The 14885-nt window shown below is 36.5% G+C and overlaps 1 protein-coding gene across 1 annotated transcript in view; it reads left to right on the forward strand.

The window, feature by feature from the left end:
- ATRNL1 (attractin like 1) overlaps positions 1–14885 on the forward strand; it is an 814868-nt gene that overhangs the window by 170396 nt on the left and 629587 nt on the right. Inside the window, exons 16-18 of the mRNA XM_021699729.1 lie at positions 799–1012; positions 3079–3267; positions 13303–13521. Coding sequence (XP_021555404.1) covers positions 799–1012; positions 3079–3267; positions 13303–13521 — 622 coding nt within the window. The remainder of the gene's footprint in view (positions 1–798; positions 1013–3078; positions 3268–13302; positions 13522–14885) is intronic.

Consider the following 14885-nt stretch of genomic DNA (forward strand, 5'->3'; position numbering starts at 1 on the left):
AAAAGTAGAACTACCAAGTGATGCAGCAATCCCATGTCTGGGTATATATCCAAAGGGAATGTAAACAGGGTATCAATGAGATATCTGCACTCCCATATTCATTGCAGCATTATTCACAATAGCCAAAGTATGGAAACAGCCTGTGTTCATCGATGGGCAAATGGATAAAGAAAATGAAATGTGATATGTGATATTATATATATGTATGTGTGATATATATGTGAGATAGATAGATAGATAATGGCATATTACGTAGCCTTACAAAAGTGGAAAATCTTGCCATTTGCAACAACATGTATAAACCTGGAGGACATTATGCTAGGTGAAATAAGCCAGATACAGAAAGACAAATACTGCACGATTGTACTTATATGTGAAATCTAAAAAAGTCAAACTCATAAAAGCGGATAGTAGAATGGTGGTTGCCAGGTGCAGGGGATGAGGGAAATGTAAGGATATAGGTCAAAAGGTACAAAGTTTCAGTTATACAGGATAAATAAGCTCTGGATATTTATAACTTCATTTTGTAGAAGAGGAAACTGAGGTTCACAAGGGCTAAATAACTGACCCCAATTATGTAGGATGAGTGCAAAAATCTATGTTTGAAAAATAGTGTTCTTTTCTACATCATTCTCCAAAATGTACTGGAATTGTTAATTATCCTTAGTACAGGAAGTCATTAGAAAGGCAATTCTATATATCTTTAAATGTAATTTTTAATGATAATGAGCTATTTGCTAAGGAATATGACTTTTTATATCTAACTTTTTTTAATGCTCCGTTTGCTATTGTTTACAGAAAGTATCACCATGGGTAGGCTTGCGCAAGATCAATATATCCTACTGGGGATGGGAAGACATGTCTCCTTTTACAAACACAACACTGCAGTGGCTTCCTGGTGAACCGAATGATTCTGGGTTCTGTGCATATCTGGAAAAGGCTGCAGTGGCAGGCCTAAAAGCTAATCCTTGTACATCTATGGCAGATGGCCTTGTCTGTGAAAAACCTGTTGGTAAGTAGTAAACTAGTATTTCTTTAAAAATATTGTGTTTCCAACTCCTCTTCTTACCACCCCCTTCGCTTGTGACAGTCTGTGTGCCTGAGGTAAGTTTCACCATCTTTTTATGATGTTGATTCCCTGATAATTTTAGTGAGTTTTATCTTTATCCACATTCCCCACTTACTATTAGTGACCTTAGGGTTAACTTACGAAAATACCAAAATTTTATTATTTTATGCAATCTTTATTTCTTGGTTGAATCTATTCTTAATTTTGTTAACATCTTTTACTTTTATAATAATAGTGTTTGGAAGAAAGATTTGTTTTTAAGATTAACAACTAATTTAGAATCATTTTCATCTTATAGATCTATTTCATTTGGCAAGTAAGAAGAAACTTTTCTGTTATATCTTTTTTTTGCCTAATATGTCATTTTGTGGTGATTGACTTTTATTATTTTTTATATTGGCCATAATATTCAAACCCAAAACCTGTACTAATTATGTTGTAATTTTTTATTTGGTTTTATTAGCCCATATAAAATGTTAGACATGGACATTGTTTTTTTAAGTTTTTATTTTAATTCCAGTTAATTAACGTACAGTGTAATATTAGTTTCTGGTGTATAGGATAGTGACTCAACATTTCCATACAACAGCCGGTGCTCATCACAACAAGTGCACTCCTTAATCCCCATCATCTATTTCACCCATCCCCCCAACCCCTCCCCTCTGGTCACCATCAGTTTGTTCTCTATAGTTGAAAGTCTGGTTTTTCATTTGTCTCTCTCTCTCTTTTCCCTTTGCTCATTTGTTTTGTTTCTTAAGTTCCACATATGAGTGAAATCATATGGTATTTGTCTTGAAATGGATTTTTTTAAGTGATAAAGGAATATTGAATTATTTTCTCTTTTTAAACATTTTTATTTTTGTGAAATATACATAATATAAAATTTACCATTTTCACCATTTTTAAATGTGAAGTTCAGTGTTATTAAGTGCATCTACATTATTGTGCATTAATCAACACCATGTATCTCCAGAACTTTCTCATCTTCCCAAACTCTATACCCATTAAACAATAACTCTCCATACCTCCCTCCCGCAATCCCTGACAACCACCTTCTACTTTTCTGTGTCTATGAGTTTGACTAATCCAATTACCTCATATAGATGGAATCATAAGGTGTATGAACTTTTATGGCTGGCTTGTTTCCCTTAATGTAATGTCTTCAAGGTTCATCCATATTGTAGCATAGTTAGAATTTTCTTCCATTTTTAGTCTGAATAATTATCCATTGTATGTACATCCAACATTTTGTTTATACATTCATCCATCAGTGTACACCTGAGTTGCTTTTACTTATTGGCTGTTGTGAGTAATGATGTTATGAACATGGGTTTGCAAATATCTTTTCCAGTTCCAGTTTCACATCTTCTGGGTATATAGGCAGAAGTGGAATTGCTGTATCATATGGTAATACTATGTTTAATTTTTGAGGAATTGCCATACTGTTTGCCATAGAGGTTGTACCATTTTACATTTCTACCAGCAATGAACAAAGGTTCACATCATTGCTAGCATTTAAAAAAAATATTTATTTAAAGGGTGTGATATTCTATTTCATGTAAAGATTTTATAGTTATAGTTTTATTTTTATTGTTTGTTTATATCAGAGACATATTAACTGACAGGGCATTTGTTTTGATAAGGTATGGAATGTTTATGGAAAACATTTTAGTGGGAAAGTAAATAATGATTGTGTAATATTTAGCCAAAGATAGAAAACTAGGTCATGGGCTACATTTCTAAGTTTTTAAATTATGTAACTTCATGTACTTTGTAAAGGATTAAAATTTTCCTAAGAAGTATAATTTTCAAATTTAATAGTAAATTTAAGAAGTGTTAACATCTCATCTTCGTTTTCGTTTACCTTATCACGTAGTTTTTGCTATAATTTTTATCCCACACTTGGCTTATTTGAAACATTCCCTAAACCACAAAACAAATGAAACCCATATATCTGTGTTAAAATACAGTTAACAAATAAAATAATTATATTTGTTGATTTATTCCAGTTAGTCCAAATCAAAACGCAAGGCCATGCAAAAAGCCGTGTTCCCTGCGGACATCCTGCTCCAACTGTACCAGCAATGGCATGGAGTGTATGTGGTGCAGTAGTAGAAGACGATGCGTTGACTCGAACGCTTACATAATCTCTTTCCCATATGGACAGTGTCTGGAGTGGCAAACTGCCACTTGCTCTCGTAAGTATTTTCTAGAGTGCCTTTTCATTTAAAGGCAACATAAATCAATTTCCTGTGATGGAAGGAGGAATGAAACATTTGAAAATGTTTTTAAAAGATGGGAAAAAGTGTTGCAGCTAGTTTTAAAACCTTTTAATGGTATAAGCCCCAGATTTATACCATTTTGCCACGTTTTTGCTCTCCCCGACTCTGAGTGTACGTTGCAGATAGTTTAACACTTCACGAAAGTGCTTATTATTGCAAAGATCGCATATTGCTTTGTTGTGCTTCTTTAGTGTCCTTTAATCTAGCACAGTTCCCATGTCTTACACAACTGATATTTTTAAAGAATCAACACCATTTGTTTTGTAAGTGTCCCAATTTGGATCTAATTCTTTCCTCATGATTAGATTCAAATTAAGCATTTTTTGGCAAGAATATCAATCGTATCATGGTGGCGTATCTACTGCAAAGGCAGGATGCGGTCTTGGAATCACATGGAGAGTCATGTCAGCAGGGCGGTACTGGGCTTGCTGTGGGTTGTACTTCAGGAGAAGATTTTACCCCTCGCTGGTCTCATGTTTTGTAAGGACTGGAGGACGAAGATGCACCTGGCTAAGTGTGTGATACTGAGTACGTGTGGTTGAGAGTGGACTTTCTTGCAAAGGCAAATTTCATCAGGATGCTCCTGCCAAGGGAATTGCATAACACTACTGATGGCACCTGGTGTCCTTGTAGGAACTTGAAGCCACATGCAGGGTTTTTTTGCTTGGGAAAATGTAGAAGCTGCTGGTCTCAGCTAGCTTTGTGCTAGCAGAAAATATGGTTTATTATTCCACAATCTACCCTTTGACACTGGGGCTCATCAAAAAATGCCTTTCCAACAGGGACATGAAGTAATTGGTCTGTTCAGATTTATAATAAGAAGGTAGGAACGATTATTTACTTCCATTGTTCCCACCACCTGCTTTTCAGTGTTGAATTGATTCATTCATGCCACACTAATTGGGGCCTCTCCCTCCTGTGACTGATCCAGATTTTATGTCCTTTTCTTTTCTTTTCTTTTTTTTTTTAAGTTGAAAATAGAGCTACCAGACTTTACGTCCTTTTTGGGACATATGGGGAATATACTCTGCATGTGCCCGGGGTCACCATTCCACAACCACAGTTAGCTGCAGAATCACCTTAGATAAGTTGGAGTTCAAGTGTATGTTCATCCAGAAATCCTTTATTTATACAAAGCAAAACATCTGTTCACTTGCTAATTCCAAACAGGCACAGATGAAATGAGAGGAATATTTTGTTCCTCTTCAGTTCCCCACTGCCCAACGCCTTTATGTCTAGGAAGCTCACTACGACAGAAGCACCACGAATCCTTAGGTTTGTTTTGTTTTATTTTTCTTCCCAATACTTTTACCTGCAATAAGCTGGGTTCACAATGAGCAAATCCAATTAACAGGTGCCAGGTCCGGTCCCGGAGGGACTGCGGTGACAGTGTAGTGAAAGGAGACAAAATAGCAGCCACTTGAAGTCCCGTCTGGGTTAAGCTCAGGAATGTGTTGTAGTTGAAGAATGTTCAATGGGATAGGGAAGGGACAGTTTTAATCTTTCTAAGGGAATACTCGTCAGGGGATCTTGTCATCCCAAGTCTAGTTTTTTTCTCCTAACAATTGCTCTAAGTTATACACTATTATGCCTTCTCTCACCCGATCTTTGCAACTCTTGTAGGTCCAGTTCAGATTTTTGCATCAGTCCACTGGCTTTCTTCTGTTCCTTTCCATCCCGCAAGCAGGCACTTGTAGGTTTCCTGGGAGTTTGGGCCATAACGCAGCTTGTTTCTGCAACTTTTTAAAGTTCCTTCTGGACTTTCTTATCAGCCTGTTGGCTTCCTTACATTCCTTCCCTAGGAGCAGCCACTGACAACATGACTATGATGATGTATGGATAAGTATCCTAGCAGCAACATGCATTGTCTGCCCATCCATTCTTCCTTCCGTCCTTCCTCTGAGCTCTCTTGTTTCTACTCTAAGAGGAAGGAAGAGCTGCTTCTTTTAAGAGGAGCTTCCTAAGTCTGAGATACCTTTTGGTGGTGAACCTACTATTTTGAGGCTTGCCCCTGGGATCTTGTGGCCCACAGACAACATGGCCACCCAGTTATAAGCTCTTCTTGCTCGGATGAGTGACCTCCTCATTTAGAGGTAGCCAGCTGCTTAAGACAGTGCAGGTGGAGACTCACTGGCCTTTCCAGAGCTTACATCACTCCCAAAGATAACCCAATAGTCTACCAACCCAGCCAAACCTGTATTTGCTCCGGCACCACTGTTGCATGAAGAGCTGAGACAAAACAGTAAGTGCCACAATGTAGGGTAGAACTTCTAGGTTGTGGCTGTTGGATATATTTGTTTCCCCAGGCTCTTGGCATCAAGTGGAGAGGTGTTCCTGGGATGGGCATGGCTGGGTATATTAGGCATTGAGTTCCTTGTTGCTATCCTTTTTTAGGAATTTTGATAGGGAATGGGGATGGACCTCATTCAGTGCATGGCACTGGGGTTGTTGCAGACATAAAATGGTCTTACTCCCACAGAAAACATCTTATTAGGAGTCAGCTGCCCAGAGGAGCTGCATACCAGTGCTGGAGACTTGCGGGGAGCTGAGAGACAGTACTCAGGCTCTCCTGCCTTCATAATCATGTTTGTCTTTCCACAATCATTAATGTTTGGTGAAAGAAACCAGACACAAAAGATTACATACTGTGTGACTCCATTTAGATAAAGTTCAAAAATAGGCAAAACTAAGTTCTCTTGTTTAGGAATGAATATTTAGGTAAAACTGTAGAGTAAGGCAAAAATTAATGTAAATGACAGATAGTGGGTACTGCTGGGAGAAGATTGGTGTGCTGAGTAGGGGAGGGGTACAAGGGGGGCAGTGTTCCACCTACAGGCTGGGTGCAGGCACAGAGCATTTCTGGGCAATAATTTATTAATCTCACGTTTTTCTTTATGGACTTCTCTGTGTGTGTTATAGGATAAAAGGGTAAAAGGTAGGGAAAAAGAAGCTTGTAAAGTCTCCAAGCTCTTAGATGCTTAAGAACTTTCTTCTTCTTTTTTTTTTAAAATATTTTATTTATTTATTTGATAGAGACACAGCGAGAGCAGGAACACAAGCGGGGGAAATGGGAGAGGGAGAAGCAGGCTTCCCGCTGAGCAGGGAGCCCGATGTGGGGCTCGATCCCAGGACCCTGGCATCATGACCTAAGCCGAAGGCAGACGCTCAATGACTGAGCCACCCAGGTGCCCCAAGATTTGCTTAAGAACTTTCTAAAAATTGTTTAGAGTTAAATCTAAGTCGTCTTCACTACTCACAAATCTTTATTGTATTCCGTATCTTCCATCTCATTTATTCACCTTTTGGAGAATAGTCTTCAGTAATTCTTTCAAATAAATCAGTGGATAGTAAACTTTTTGAGTTTTTGTATGTCTAAAGTGTACGGTTTTATGTTCATGTAATTGATAAAGTGGCTGGATGTGGGAGTTCTAAGTTATTCTTTCCTCAGACCCTGTAGTGTTTGGTGTTGTGAGTGAGAATTCTCATGTGAAATTGATTTTCATTCCTCTGTGGGGCATCTTCTTAAAAAAATTCTTTAAGAAGTAAAAGATTTTAAGTTTTTTTTCCTCTTTATCCTTGTCATTCCAAATTCTGTAACTCATTTTAATTCAATTTCCCAGTAATTGAGTTGGATTTTCAAAATGGATTCTCATTGGCTCTTTGAATCTGAAGAGTAGTTTCTTTCTTTACCTGCTAAAAATGGTCTTTAATGCTTAGATTGTTTTCTTCTATTTACTCTTTTTTAGAAATCTTAAAATAGTCGTTGGAATTTCTAAATAAATCTCAGTATGTCATAAATTCACTTGTATTTTCCATCTCTTAGTTAAAATTCAGATGTTTTTTCTTCTTTATGGTTGTTTATTTGGGGATTTTTATCTGTTTTAAATTGATGTTTTTGATAACCTTGTTTTTGCACTATAAAAACTGTAGCTGCATTTTTTGAGAAGGTATATGAAACATGATTAAACACTGGTATGAAGTGCATCTTCACCACTGATGAACTAAATTATGATACGTGTGGCTGGTAGGGCTGTCTGCTAGGGGTGCGTACATCAGTTGTTAAGTTCTGCCTTTATGTCTTTTGTTTTTAACTCTTTTCTTTTTTGTTTTCTTGATTTTGATTTCTTGAGAGTTTTGTTTTCTACTCAACCATTTGTTCTTGAGCAGTTAGTCTAGTCTGCTGGATTTTTCTTTTCTGTGGGTCTTTTCTTTGACTGTTTATGTCTGTTGTCATATTTACCTTCTCGGTGGCTATCTATAGCTCATTTGTCCTGATGATGTCCAATAACAGTTATTTTTATTCCACAGCCTTTAAATTATATGCCCTTTGCATTCTAGTGGGAAAGAGGGCCATTGAACTTCTCTTCAAGGAGACCTCATATTTTCTGGAAGTAGTATTTACCTGGTGGTGATCCACTCCTTGTGAGAAACAAACTCTCGGTTATGTCATTCTTCCCTGTTTTTAACCAACAGGCTTTTAATGAGCAGTAAGGAAATGCCAGGAAATAAAATAAGGACTGGGAATAAAGGTGGCATCCTTGATCAAAATCCGAGTGCTAAAAGTAGCTGAGTTTTACTGTTTCAAAGATGTCAACTTTTGGGCAATATTTTTGTCATACTTTTGCTTTTAACTATATCTTGTTAGCATTAATTATTCATAATGGATTTACATGATCATTTCTACTACATGTATCTGGTCCTACACTAAACATTTAACAGTAGTAAGTCTTTAAAAACATTCTTAGAGTTATAAATAAAACTGTATTAGAAATGGTATACATTTTATGCTGCTTTAAAAAGTTATTTAGTGATCATTTGAGGTTTCCTAGTAAATGGAACTTGAAGGAAACTTTTCTTTGCTAATGAGAAACAAATATGGATTATATAATATTCCCCATTTTTTTTAGTTGTAATACTGTGATATTAGTACTTAAAATTCACAAATTGAAGAAAAGAAATATATCTTAAGACAAATTTTGCCTAATGTTTTCTGAGAAAGCTTTAATAACTGCAATTACTAATAATTGACATATTTTTACTTAAAACATTGGTTATTCTCTTTGTGAAAATGGACTTCAAAAGGATAATTTAATGCAATAATAGAAGGTTTAGTTCTTAATATATAAAAGTTCAAATAAAAATGTAATGTAATTAAATTGCTACAGTGAAAATGGAATAATAGGAAATATGAGAATATGGTACATATCTTACAAATCTACAGGTTTATGTACATGCTTGATTTTTTCTTGGCAATTAGGGAAGGTAATCTTTTTAAAATTGATTAAAATTTATTTTTTAGAGCAGTTTTAGGTTCACAGCAATTTTGAGAGGAAGGTGCAGAGAGTTCTGTATCTCCTCTGCCCCCATAGATGCACAGCTTCCCCCACTGTCAACATCCCACTCCCGACTGGTACATTTGCTACAGTGGATGAACCTATACTGACACATCATCATTGCCCAAAGTCCATAGTTTACATTAGGGTTCACTCCTGGTGTGATACATTCTGTAGGGCTTGACAAATATATAATGGCATGCAGCCATCATTATGGTTTCATTCACACCAGTTTCACTGCCTAAAAATCCTCTGAGCCCCCACTATTCATCCTTCTTTCTTTCCTAACTCCGGGCAATCACTAATATTTTTACTGTCTATACAGTTTTTCCTTTTCCAGAATGTCATGTAGTTGGAATCATATAGTATGTAGCTTCTCAGATTGGCTTCTTTCACGTAGTAATATGCATCTAAGTTTCCTTCATGTCTTTTCACGGCTTGGTAACTTATTTATTTTTAGAGCTGAATAATATCCCATTGTCTTGTACCACAATTTATCTGTTCACCTAATAAAATCTTGTTGCTTTTGGCAAGTTTTGGGAATTATGAATAAAGCCTCAGTAAACATCTGTGTGCGGGTTTTTGTGCGGACAATAAATTTTTAGTTCATTTGGGTAAATATCATGGAATGTTGTTGCTGGAATGTATGGTAAAAGTATGTTTAGTTTTGTAAGAAACCACCAAACTGTCTTTCAGAGTGGCTGTATTTTGCATTCCCACCAGCAATGAATGTTTCTGTTACTTTGCATTCTACACACTCACTGGCATTTGGTGTTGTCATTGTTTGGGATTTTGGCCATTTTAATAGGGGTATCTTATTGTTGTTTTAGTTTGTAGTTCTCTAGTGGTGTGGTGTGGAGCATCTTTTCGTACTTGACTGTGTATATCTTCTTTGGTGAGCTATCTGCTTAGGTCTTTTGCCCATTTTTAAAATTGGGTTGTTTGTTTTCTTATTACTGAGTTTTAAGAGTTTTTTGTGTATTTTAGATAACAGTCCTTTATCAGGTGTGTCTCTTCTAAATATTTTCTTACAGCATATGGCATGTATTTTCATTCTCTTGACAGTGTCTTTGCAGAGCAGAAATTTTAAATTTGAATTTAAATTTTAATGAAGTTTAGTTTATCATTTTTTTTTCTTTCATGGGATTGTGCCTTTGGTGTCAGAACTGAAACATCATCACCCCAAACTCAAGGTCATCTAGATCTTATATGCTAACTTCTGGGAGTTTTATAGTTTGCTTACAATGCTCATCTGTTCATGAACGTTACATTAGAACCTTTAGCATATTAATCATAGTTGTTTTAAATTCCTGGTCTGATAATTCTGATATTCCTGCCATGTCTGATCCGATGCCTGTTCTGTCTTTTCACATTGTGTTTTTTGCCCTTTGGTATGCCTTGTAATTTTTTTCCAGATAGCCAGATATGATTTACAGGTAAAAGAGACTGCAGTTAGTAGGCCTTTAGTAATGTAGTGGTAGGGTGTGGAAGGAGCAGAAGCGTTCTGTAACTGACTGATTAAGTCTCAGTCTTTTAGTGAGCTTGTGCTTCTTGCTGTGAGCTTCACTAGTGCTTCTCAGTGTTTTCCCCCCTCTCAGGTACAGGATGGTACAGGATGGCCCACTGGATTAGTGTATTTCTTCCCGCGTCCATGGAAGACCAGGGCAGGCTAGGGCTGGGTATTTCCCTTTTATAGGTCAGGTGAGCTCTGATAAAACATCAGCAGCTTAGGCTCTGTTAAATAGTGTTTCCAGGACTTGTTAAGAAGAATGGAATATTCTGGCATGGTTTTTGTCTTCCCCTGCTGGAAGCAAAAGAAGGTTTTTCTTTGATGTTCACTGTGAAGACCTTGTAGAGCTCCTGGAGGTAAAACAAAAGTGTGGGAGTGCCCCCTGTGACTGGGTCCTTCTGGGAATTTTAACTCTCAGAGTTGTCCACACTGAGCTTCTAGCAATTGATCAGCTCTGGTTCAGGGTCTCTTCCCCAGACACTGGCTCCTGCAGAAGTCTCAAGTTTGGTGTATTTCGATTCTCCACATACTTCTGTCTGTCTCTCCAGTCTTGCAGGCAATGATTTGCTCTGTGACCTCGCTTCTCTGATAGATATAAGAAGAGTTGTTGACTTTTCATTTTGTGCTGCTTCTTACTTTTTGGTAGGATGGAGTGGTAACTTCTGAATTCCTGACATGCTGGATCAGAAACCAGAAGGCTCTAATAATCATCTGATGACATAATTTCTTACAGATTGATTTTTCAAATTCTTACACATTTCAAAAACCATATTGAATGTTTTACAACTTAATTTTTCAAAAAGCCAAAAATAAAGAAAATAAAAATGATTGCTCTAATTACTTGTGATTTATACATAGTCTCTCTGCTATTTATAACTTAGGTAAAATAGCATAGCCTACAAAAGCTTTCCTGTATTATTGTCTAAAAAAACATTAGAATCTGTCAGGTTTTGAATCATTATTAAATACTAAAGGATAAATTTTCTGTTAATCCTTCAGCAATGCCTGTTGCTTTCCACTCTTGAGCAAAAGGAAAACCAACATTACTTTATGTAATAGTTTCATATGTAAAATAAAATCTGAGAATAAAATGTTGCTCTGAACATGACATTTTGTAACTTGTTATTAAAGCCTAAAACCAAATAGATAAATAGAACTAGAAGGTTAATAGTTTGCCATTCTGCCAGTGCAAGAAACCCAGCGTTCTTTCATCTAAGATTTCCTTAGTTGTTTGGAAAGCATTAGCAGGAATGCTGTACTTGGGAATAGTTTAGACTTACTTTGTATGTAATGCTTCTTCAAGACATTTTTTGGTTATATTTCCTTACAAAGATAGTCCTAAAATAAAATTTACTTTCCTAGGAGATTTCCGTAGACTATAATTATAAAACTAGATTTATTCTGGGTGAGACCTAGTAAAGACCTACTTCAAATCATCACATGATTGTAAATAATTGGAATGTCAAGATAACGTACCTAATTTGATATTTTCCATTATTTCCTATTGATTTTGTAGCAACCCTGTACACTTTTGAAGACAGTTAGAATAACCCACTCAACAATACTGTGGGGAAGCTACAATCATATATGTAAGAGAACTGTTTCAAAGCACGAAGGCTAATAAGGGGTATGGTAATATATGAAATGTTCAGTTGTCTAAGGATCTTTTAATGCTGCTGAAAAAATATAAATTCCAAAAGGAAGTATGTTCATGTCAACGAATTATTTATCTACAGAAATAACATTAGTCAGTTGTATTCAATGATTCAAAGAGTGTTCTTCCTTTTTAATTATTATTAAGGAAATACAGGAGACAGTACTCATTTTCCACCTTCTTATATCCAATCTCTGAAATACTCAGCATGCAAAAAATTCTTCATAACAAGTCTTATTGTAATTGATGAATTCTTTAATCCAATACTCTATTATGCCTGCACAGTTCACTGTATTGAGTTCTTGATGTTCACTGAGATTATGCCGTTCTTGTTGGCAGCAATTTGAGGAACATTTCTGTTTCCAGTAATATTGAAACACTAAGTGACAATTAAGTTATTACCACCATAACAATGAAATTTGGTCTGCCAGAAATTACAGTTTCTTCCCCCTCTAGGTTTTTACTAGCACCATCTCATTATTGTGCATCCCAACAAGCTAGATCATTCTTGATGTCTCATACCACGTCACTACCTTCTACGGATAAACAATTTCCAAGACAAAGAGGGCCTTTTCTAGCAAAATATCAATAAAAGTAATTAAAGAAAATCTCAGTCCAGTATAGGATACTCTGCGAATTAAAAGTTTAAAACATCACATAGCAACTATAGTGAATATAATGCAAACTATAATATGTTCACCCTTGGAAAAGCCATCACGGTATTTATAGGCTTTGTTGAAGCTCATAGATTGTACATCAATTAAACAAAACATTGAGCTTCAGCCTGTGAGTCTTGGAGGGATATTCTGCAGCCCTGAAAGTCAGACAGAGCCTTTGCTGGTTGCCTGGCTGACATCGCGATCTGGTGCCCAGGTTCCCATTCAGTTTGGCTCTTTGGTGAGATTGACTCATCACATGATAGCCAAATGCTCATATCCTGGACCCTTGGGAAGAGCATTGTCAGTGGAAGGCAGCACGCATGGGGCTCAGCTGTCTCAGAATGGGCAGGCAGCAATTACACTGGACGTTCACAGGCAGGGGCAGAGTTTTTCCTTACAGGCCCTCACTAGGCACAAGAACAGCTAACATGGCTCTACATCATGGACAAGGGTAAATGTGATCTGTAGGCCCCGGATCAGCTTCCAAAAGGTCCTAAAAACAGGTAAAGTTCTCAGGAAGCTTTAAGTGCTGACTTCATTTTTCTCCATGTCATGGTTACCACACCTTTTTTCACCTTTAAGTCAGTCCATTTATCTCCTCTTTGCTCATGATATATGTTTTATTTCCTTTAAGTAATTGCTGTCTGTTAGATATTATTACAAAAACTGTTTACATTAACTACAGACAACTTTTTACAGTCTTTTTTTCAGATCGTATTTGTTTTTCCATTAGCTTAGAATTCCATTTAAATTTAAAGTCATATAACATATTTTGTTAATGTTCCTGTAATGCAGCTCAAAATTGTTCTGGACTGAGAACCTGTGGACATTGTTTGGAACAACCTGGATGTGGCTGGTGCAATGATCCTAGTAATACGGGAAGAGGACACTGCATTGAAGGATCTTCACGGGGACCAATGAAGCTTGTTGGGATGCACAATAATGAGATGGTTCTTGATGCCAGTCTTTGTCCTAAAGAAAAGAACTATGAATGGTCCTTTATCCAGTGTCCAGGTAATAAAAACGTGATGAAAATAATTTCAGTTTGGAAACCGAGAATGAGTTGTTCTTTCTTATAATAAATATTTAAGAAAAAATGAGATTCAAATTTCACAGATGAAAAAATATTCTTCCCTATATCCATCTCTATTATGCAGATAGCATTCTGTTTGGAATCATTAAATATAGGCTAATCATATGCATGGTATACAATTATTATATTTGGCTTCTTATGAATTGCTAAGAGGAAAAATACTGGGTTCATGCCAGTTTTCTACCTTGTACTATAGTCTTTCATTGTTCATAGTATTATAATACCTTAGAATTCAAGGCAATTCAGAAGATCCAGTCAAACTTCATGCTAAGTGTGGGAATGTTTTAAATGATATTTGTGATGGAATCAGCAGGCCTCATTTTGAATACCATTAAATTTTGAAGGTCAATAGTTTTTAGTTTTTTTTTTTTTTTTTTCCATAGGCAGTCTGTTCTTATACTGAATAAAACTAATCTCCTGGAAAAATTAACTTATTCAATATATTTTTATTGAGTGCCTACTATGTGCCAAAGAGTGTTTCAAGTGCTAGAGACACAACAATTAACAAATTAGACTAAAATCACTGCATCCATGAAGCCTGTATTCTAACTGAAATTAACAAAATTAATTATATACACATACATATATGAAGTTACATGTTGTTGAATAAAGTGCTGTTAAATAAAGTAAGGAAGGGGGATAAGGCTTGCAATTTAAAAAGGGTAGTGAGAGAAGAGTTCACTGAGAAGTAGCAATAAACAATTTATGTAGATGAGGGAGTGAGTCATAGGGATATCTGGGGGAAGTATTCTAGAACAGAAAACAGTCTGACACAAGCACTTGGGTAAAAGAGTTTATTTTTTTAATTTTTTAATTTTTTTTGAAGATTTTATTTATTTATTTGAGAGAGAGAGTGAGAGAGAGAGAGAGAGCCCAAGAAGGGGGGGAGGGTCAGAGGGAGAAGCAGACTCTCTGCTGAGCAGGGAGCCTGATGTGGGACTCGATCCCGGGACTCTGGGATCATGACCTGGAAAGAGTTTATTTGGGAGGCGAACCCAGGAGGCACAACTGAAGGAACAGAGAGTTTCAAAGAAGGGAGAAAAACCAATAATATTATTAAGCTGGCTACTGTACTTGGAAATTTGGACTCACACCCACTAGGGACCTATGAAGAACCATGTAAAATGCTTTTCAGAATTGACCCCCTGAGGGACTGGGAGGGTGGGGCACTTATCTGTAGGTTCTCTTTGGTTGAGTGATACCTTTGCAGGTATTGTACTTCTGAGCTGTGCCAGCATGTATGATCAATAGCTTGCCCTGGCACTAGCGAAAATTCTGGGGCTGA

This window comes from Neomonachus schauinslandi, chromosome 6 (genome assembly GCF_002201575.2).
Source record: "Neomonachus schauinslandi chromosome 6, ASM220157v2, whole genome shotgun sequence".
NCBI classification, from domain to species: domain Eukaryota; kingdom Metazoa; phylum Chordata; class Mammalia; order Carnivora; family Phocidae; genus Neomonachus; species Neomonachus schauinslandi.